The 8,242-nt window shown below is 51.9% G+C and overlaps 1 protein-coding gene across 1 annotated transcript in view; it reads left to right on the top strand.

Annotated features, from left to right (window-relative positions):
- Positions 1–4,124: 4,124 nt before the first annotated feature.
- CACNA2D4 (calcium voltage-gated channel auxiliary subunit alpha2delta 4) overlaps positions 4,125–8,242 on the top strand; it is a gene marked incomplete at both ends in the record, with an annotated part of 85,018 nt that continues 80,900 nt past the window's right edge. The window contains 2 exons of the mRNA XM_084256112.1: positions 4,125–4,243; positions 7,289–7,370. Coding sequence (XP_084112238.1) covers positions 4,125–4,243; positions 7,289–7,370 — 201 coding nt within the window. The remainder of the gene's footprint in view (positions 4,244–7,288; positions 7,371–8,242) is intronic.

Raw genomic sequence — 8,242 nt, 5'->3', positions numbered from 1 at the left:
CATCCCCAGTTTCCGTCTGTACATGGGAATCCTGGGGCCCACACGTGTCATGACAGAACCAGGAGCACAGGACAGAAGCAAACCCTCACTTATTGATCAAATGAGGGTCAACTGGCACAAGGCCTGTGCCTCTCAGCGGGCACCTCCTCCGCTCTTCCCTCTCAAGGCGACTCCTTGAAGCTTGCATTTCCTCTTGAGGCCTCAGGCTCTCCTCCTCTGGCTGTAAGCTGTGGGAAGATGCAGAGAGCTGTGGCAATTCACCCACTCCCTAACCGTCAAGTCCTCCTCTGCTCCTAAACCCTCTCGGGGCTCAGTTTCTCCTGCCTCAGTCTCCCTTCCCCTTCCTTTAGCCCTCCCCAAAGCAAACACACACACTTTCTCTAACATGTTATCTTCAATGTATTTATAGACCGGCAGGTGGTTCCCAAGGAGCCCTCTTGGGTGATGGCCACCTGCCAGGCCAACCTCTGATCAGAGGTTGTCCTGGGCTTCAATGGGCCTTATACTCTGCAGGCAGAAGGGACAAGTTGGAGGCCTGATATCCCTTGGATAACTGCACCAGCAAATCCTGTTGAGGCTCAGCTGTTGCTCCTGCTGTCCTCACATCCAAGTCGCCTGTCTTTATGGTGGTTGGGAGGGTGCACGTGGGATGGGAGGAGGCACATTGAGTGAGAGCTCAGCATTTTGCTAAATCAGCTCTTTCTTCCTCCCTCCTCCCTTGTGAAGAGTAAAGGAAGCTAAACATCTAGTCTCCCTTTCTAGAAGCCAGCCAGAACTAGTATTTTGTAGCAATGGATTTTTTTTTTAATGAGATGCATGCAGTTTCTGAAGACAGAGCAGGGAGTCCAAACTCTTGGCTCTGCCTGGGGAAGCTATAGATGCCACCCCTTTCCTTCCCATTGTTTCTAAAATAATTTTGGTAATTTTTTTCAAACACAAAACATAAAATTTACCATCTTGCCCATTTCTAAGTGTACCTCTCATAATGCTAAATACACACATGCTGTGGGGGTGCAGTATATAATAATGTTATAGTGTTTTAATTAACAAGTATTTCGAGAGCTTCCCTAGTAAACGGAAGGGACAGGGGTGGGGAAGGGGAGCCAAGGGGTACTGTGAAATGAAGATAATGAGCATGGCTAGAACTTTCCTTTTTTTTTTTTTTTTTAAAGATTTATTTATTTATTTATACAAGCACTGGGTACAATCAGAAACGCAGGAGGGTGAGAGAATTCACCAGAGCCAGAGCGGGGAGCAGAGCAGGCAGAAGGACCGAAGTACACTGCTGAGGGGAGCAGCAGGCGGCAGGAGAGGTCTGCGTGCCATGCGGGACCCTCCTCTGGTGGCCAGGGAGCCGCCGGGGAGCCGCCGGGGATCGAACCTGAGCCGCAGTGGCTGCGGGCAGCCCTGCAACCCAGCGCTCAACCGCTGCGCCACCGGGGAGGCCCAATGGCTAGAACTTTCTAAGCAGCCCCATGGGTAACACAATAGGACAAGGCCATGCCTTCCATGAGTACCAGAATCAGGAGAGGGGTTGGAAGAGTTTGCTTAATTTGTAGGCAGTTATCTACAATAGAAAAAGAATACAAATCATGAATCCAAAAACAGATTTAAAAGTGACTATTTCTGGGGCCTCCCTGGTGGTGCAAGGGGTTAAGACTCAACCTAAGAAGCTACCTGCAGCCACTGCAGCACAAGTTCAATCCCCAGCCAGGGAGAAACCCACATGGTGCAGCAGACCTCTCCTGACTCGCCTGCTGCTCCCCTCAGCAGTGTCCTTTGCTCAATCTGCCTGTTCTGCTCCCCATTCTGTCTCTGGTGAATTCTCTCACTCCCCAACACCTCTGGCCTGTACCCCAGTTCTTGTATGCATAAATAAATAAATCTTTTTTTTAAAGTGACTATTTCTTCAGAATGAAAAAAATCACTCCAAATATCAAATTTTGAAAAGTTGGTGCATACTCACAAAAATCCCCAAACCTAGAAAAATGACACATTCTTTTTATTTCTCAAAAACACGCCTCTGTAGTATTTTTTCTAAATTTGATATGATTTGTAATCCTGAAAAATATACAAAAGTCATCTGGAACGACAGCACTCGTAGGAGCAATTCAAGTGCATTTAAAAATCGCTGCCACCTTGTACTGAGCCACATAATTGTGTAACCAGATTCCTCTGATACCACAACATTGACTTATTGATGAGTGTGTGTAGGAGTTTTGTCACTGGAACACTTGCTTCTTCAGGCAGCTCTCTGCGTTGGTGGCAGTTTTGCGTACCATTTTGCTGCAACCAGCAGATTTTGTCAGGGCAAGATGCACATCGAAGCCACCGAGAAGCATCCCGGCCCACCGAGTGTGTAAACGGTAAGTGACTTCACGCTCGTGTGGGCCTGTCGCCTGCTTGGGTTCACAGACACAAGAATCTCCTTCAGTTCTGTTTTGGGTATTTCCCATCCAAGGAGATGACAGTGTGTGACCTGTTTATAATGCACGTACGTCCCACCTCAGTGCTTCTCCTAACCAAAGAGGATGTGATGGGAACCGAATTGTCTACCGGCAATTTTATTTATTTGACCTTTGGGAGTGTTTCCCACAGACCGGCTCCTGGCTCGGTGTATTTCAGCCTTGGGCCTTCCACCTTCCTCCTTCTCCTACCACCCACTTCTGGTGGTGGGAGAGGCAGGATTTTCACACCAGGATAAATTTCTCAGGCCGCCCTGGTGCGTGCTGTTGTGGGCCAGCCAGCACCCTGAGTGATGGTGTTTGGGGAAGCCAGACCTCCAGCGGGGTGGCTGGAGGCAACATCCACACGAGGAAAAGGCTGTGAGCTACGTGGCTATCCCACCAAGTCCAAATTAGATGTTGACTCAACCTCCTCTTAGCCAGATCGTCAACATCCCCCAACCCAGGGGAACTCAGGGAAAGTTGGAATGGAAAGGAGCACAGGTCTCCACTAGGAGTGGCTGAACCATCTTATGTTTGCATATATTATAAAGAAACATTTGGGCCTCCCTGGTGGCGCAAGAGGTTAAGTCTCAGAACTATGATGCAATCCACAGCCACTGTAGCGTGAGTTCGATCCCCAGCCAGGGAGCTACCCACACAGCGCAGCAGACCTCTCCTGACTCGCCCGCTGCTCCCCTCAGCAGTGTGTTTCAGTTGATCTGCCGGTTCTGCTCCCCACTCTCTCTCTGGTGAATCTTCTCACCCCCTGTACCCCTGGCCTACATCCCAGTTCTTGGATGCATAAATAAATCTTTAAAAATAAAACTTAAAATAAAAAACCTTTGGCCATATTGCTGCACAAAGAAGGAGACTTGGAGCTTCATTGCTTTCCTGGCAAGTGTATCCCCAGCTAGAACCAGGAGCAGGTGGATATGGGGGGTAGGGGAGGCCAGCGGCTGTTGACATTATCTCTTTGGCAGTCAGCCTTGGAGTCCCGCCTGCGTCCCCAAGCATCACTGTGCCCCAAGAGCCCTTGAAAATAGGGATGATGACTTTGACCTCCCAGGATGGCTCTGAGGTTTGAAGAGAGGATGTGCCAGGCCTTGTGAGGCAGAGCACTGGACAAATGGCCAGCTGTTGTCCTTGTCCCGTGTCAGGGCACCACCTCCCCTCGGGTCCGAAGGCTGCCAGGACCCAGGAACAGGCCTGCCTCTTTAAAGCACCCCTAATGGACTGAGACAGCCCTGGCTTCTGAAATCGCAGTAATCCTGCTGAGGTTGCTCCTGCTACCCCCTCCGCTCTGCTGTCAGGAGGGGGATTAGCGAGGCCAGAGGATTAGGGGGTTCATTTTGTTACAACCTCCCCCCCCACCCCCACCCCCGCCCCCACAGACGTCAGCCTCCCTCCTGGAGGCCTGCTGCTGGGGTAGGGTGACTCTTGAGCTCGCTGGACTGCAGGACAGAGAGAAGCCCTGCTCCTCACCTGGCCTTGCAGCCAGGACTCAGCTGACAGCTGGGTACTTACCGTCCTGCCAGGACCCAGAAGATAGGGGACAGGGGACGTCCTGAGGATCTGTGACAAGAAGGCTGCTCTTTCCTCTCCCTCGCCTGACGCAGCAGGGGCACCAAGCCCGGACTCTCCAGCTTCCTTCCAGACCTCAGCTCTCCCCACAGCAGGATGCCCTGCCACCAGCGGCCCTGGACCACCTTGCAGATGCCATTGCTCGCCCTGTGTCTGCTGCTTTCAGGCACCCTCCCGACCCCCACGTGGGGGCAGACCAAGGTTCCTCTGGAAACGTAAGCATTGAGTTCAGTCCTTTCCTCTCCCCTGGTAGAGCTCAGTTCTTTGCCTGCACCTCTGATCCCCCTTCGGCCGTCCCTCAGGGGGCTTCAGCTGCCCAACCCCCCTTTCCTGTCTTGAGGACTTTGCTGCATCTGTCTCCTCCCCAAAAGCTCTGTCCATTTTGGAGCTCTGTCCATTTTGGAGCCCCACCTGCCTGGGTCTCCCCAGGCCCTGAAGGCTTGAAGGGGAACCGCCAGCTGAGCTCACTCCCTTCCTCAGGGCACCGCGTGCTCCTTCCGGGATAATCACTGCGATTAGGCGACTGGGAGCAGGAGCTGCGCTGGCTGGAAGTAATCATCCAGCTCCCCAGGGATTTGCGAGGAAATTCGAGTTTTGACATTCTGAAAGGGTAAAGCCATTCTAAACTGACAAAATGGCTCAGGCGACCAGGTACTGGGTAAAATTGGACTTGGGTGTTTTCGGCTTCCCTTGCTATGGCTTTAGGCCTCCTTCCCAGCTCAGATTCTACATCCTGCAGCTCCGGGGAAGAATTGGGGATCAGTCATTCACATTTTGGTATAAATTTTCATTACTGTGGGATCTATCTAGAAGTTTCTGGTTTTGTTGTTGTTGTTGTTGTTGTTTTGTCTTTTTGCTTAGATTAGTTAGATTGTTAAAGAAATGTCCCAGACATGTGGGGAGCAGAACACTCCAGACTAAAGGGCTCAGCCCAGGTCCGAGTCCAGCACTCAAGTCCACTGTCAGCCTCACGTCTTAACAGATGTGAGGCCAGGGAGCTGGACAGGCATAATGTGTGATTGTGTTTAGCTTTGTTGAATGGTGAGTTAGAACAGCATCTTTACCACCGAATGGTATAACCTCTACTTTTCAATATGGCTGGCAGTGTTAGATGTTTTAAAATAATATCTTCAGTCCACCCAACAACTCAGTGAAAGAGTGATAGTGTTCCTATTCTGCAGTTGCAGAGACAAGTTCAGAAAAGTTAGGTGATTTGTCCAAGTTCAAGTAGCCAGTAAGTGAAAACACCCGGATTTGAACTCAAGACAGCCTGGTCTGAGTGTGACCAGGACACGACTGCCAGATGGTAAAACTGCACTCCAGGAGAGACCGAGAATTTTCAACCCCAGAACACACACCAGCTAATGTGGAAGGCGAACTCCAGGAACGGGCTGTGTGCCAAGGAAAGATGGCTGGAATCCAGGCCTTCCTCGAGAAGACTTGCAAGTGGACCATGCACAGAGAGAGACAGAGCGGGAGAGACAGAGGGGGACTGACCAAGGCCTCACACCCACATCTGCACCACCTGCTCCCTGGGGCCCAGCCCTACCTCTCTCCCCTCCCCCATCCTCTCAGGCTTTCTCACCCCATCACCCCTCACCCTGTCGTGTTAAGGCCTGAGTCCCCAGGCCTCCACTCAGTCCTCATCCGCCAGCGCCTGCCGCACATTCTCCTGCCCTGCCACTCAGCCCCTGCGAGGTTCTCCAAAGATCTGCTTGTTGCCAGGTCCAGTGGACATTCCTGGTTTTGTCTCCTGGGCTCTTATTTTGGACATTTGCCTCCTTCTTTCTCTTGAATCTCAAGGTCACCTTGGGGGCCTATTTCCTGTCTCCTGCAAGTGCTCCTTCCTCTCCAGCCCTGCCCTCTGCGAGATTGTTGGCACTCCCCAGAGCTGGAGGACATCTTAATAGCACATTCTCCTAAGAGACCCTGTTGATGCTCAGAATTGCGGTTTCCACCCATGTGCAAACGCCTCTAGGCCCTGACGCCGTCTGCGAGCCCCACCTACCTACCCATTGGCTGTAGAGCTCTCTTCCCGACATCACACAAGGCTTTAAATGCAAGTTGTATTTTCTGGAACTACGCAGTGCATGACCTGCCCGGAGGCAGCCAGCAGTTCTTTGAAGGGTCCCTTGTGCTCTGTGTATCCCAAGCTACGCCCAGCACATCCACGCTCCCCAGCCTGCTCAGCCTGGTCTTCTTGACATTCTTAATTTTATTCACTAACACCACCAGCAGCTCAGCCACCCAAGTGAGAGAGCTAGCAGTCATGGCTGACCCCTCCAAGTCCTGTCCCTGGAATTCTCTTCCAAATCTCTCTCCAGGGCTAAACTCTCCTGAACTTCTAACCCTGAACGCAGACCCCCCTCTCCTAGGAAGCACTCCCCAAGCTTTGTTGATGCTCCTTCAAACATGGATCATGCTATCTGTAGAGAGGGGTGTCCCTGTAAATGAGGAGCTTACAAAGCTAAGGTCAGTCACGTGGCTTCAGCTGTACTCCATGCCTGGCACATAGTAGGACCTCAATAATTATTGGCTGAGTGATTTAGTGAATGCTGATCTTGAATATGGTTATGTGGGCAAAGCTCCTTTTGCCCCATCTGGAGAGACACAGACATGGCCCCATATGCTCACCCCCAGGACTCCGGTTCCCTGCTGCCTTGATGGTGGGATGTCAGTGCACCCTGGAACACGGGGGAGAGGTCAGGCTTCCTTCACTGGGCTGCCACCTGGCCTCCCAGACTGGCTGCTCTTGCCTCAGCAAAGCAGCTCAGTGCCCTTCCCTCAGCCCCTTTGCCTCATGCTTCAAAGGCCCGTGGGCACCTCGAGCAGGAAACACTGGAGGGGGGGTGACTCATCCACTGGGTCTCCTGCCCTGGCCAAGAAGGACAGTAACTCTGTGCATATTTTTCTGGGTATTAATCAGTGTGTATGTCTTTGTATGCACATGTGTGTATATGCATCTGTGTATATGGGTGGACCTCTGTGTATTATGTGTATCTTCATGTATTTCTGTGTGTGCATCAGCGGGTGTCTATGTATGCAGGTACTTGCTCTGTGTGTGCATGTGTGTGTACATATCTGGATGCATTTATGCCTGTATCTGTGTGAGTGCATGCTGTTGTGGATGCATGTCTGTGGGTGTCTATGCGTGTGTCTCTGGTCTGTGTGTGCATGTATGTCTGTGCATCTATGCCTATGTCTCCATATCTGTGTCTCTGTGTGTGTGTGCACATACATTTGCTTCTATTGCCCAACAGAGTGAAGCTGTGGGCTGACACCTTCGGCAGGGACCTGTATCACGCTGTGACCAAATACTCAGGCTCCCTCCTGCTGCAGAAGGTCAGTAACTTCCTTCTGGGGAGCTCCCCGTGTGGTCAGAGGACAGTCAGCCAGGGACTCCTTCCCGGTAGAGAAACAGTTCCAGAATCCCCACATGTCTGGAGATCTTTTAGTTCAATCCCCTCATAATCATATGGAAAAACTGAGGCCGAGGGAAGAAACGGTGGGGGCGGTCCCATGGGGTGGCCAAGAACACGTGTAAGCTCAGATCTCCAGGGCGTCAATGCAAGATGAAACTTGACGGGCAAGAGGCTGACTGGGGAGGGCCTGTGAAGAGTAAGGGAGAGAGGAAACAGGAGCTAGAGGACTGGGGTGCAGGCCTGACACCTGTGAACACAGAGGGACCACACGGAGGGACCACAAGGAGCTGCAGCATGGAGAGCCCCTCTCCATGGGCAGTGGCAGGAACGCAGACCCCCTCTCTGGGCAGGGAGAGCTCTGCAAACCTCCAGCTCTCAGGCCTGCCCCACGCCAGACAGAAAATGGCGCCTGAGCAGGACGATGCACCAGCTCCCTCACCCCGATTTGGTCTTTGTTCATGTGCAGGTGGACACTGGGCCTGTCCTCTTACTAGATGAAAAACAACTGCATTTTCCTCTGATATTTATAACTCCCAGACCGGTTTTAATAACAGCTTGCCATTCTCAAATATTGCCATTCACTAAGAATTTTATTTTCTCGACTTAATTCTCATCCCAACTTCATGAGGAACCATCTTTGCCATTTTGCTAGTGCAAGCCCTGGTTGTTGTGCCCGCTGTGACCGCACGGCAGCCCCTTCCTCGCTCCCTTGCTCAAGGCCAGCATGTCCTCTGGCTGGAGGAGGAGGAAGAATCAGGGTGGCCAGCCTGCGGGCTGAACCCCACAGTCCCC

The sequence above is a fragment of the Talpa europaea genome, assembly GCF_964194135.1.
Source record: "Talpa europaea genome assembly, chromosome: 15".
NCBI lineage: Eukaryota > Metazoa > Chordata > Mammalia > Eulipotyphla > Talpidae > Talpa > Talpa europaea.
The sequence above is the reverse complement of the archived record's forward strand: the minus strand, read 5'-3'. Positions and strand labels throughout refer to the sequence as shown.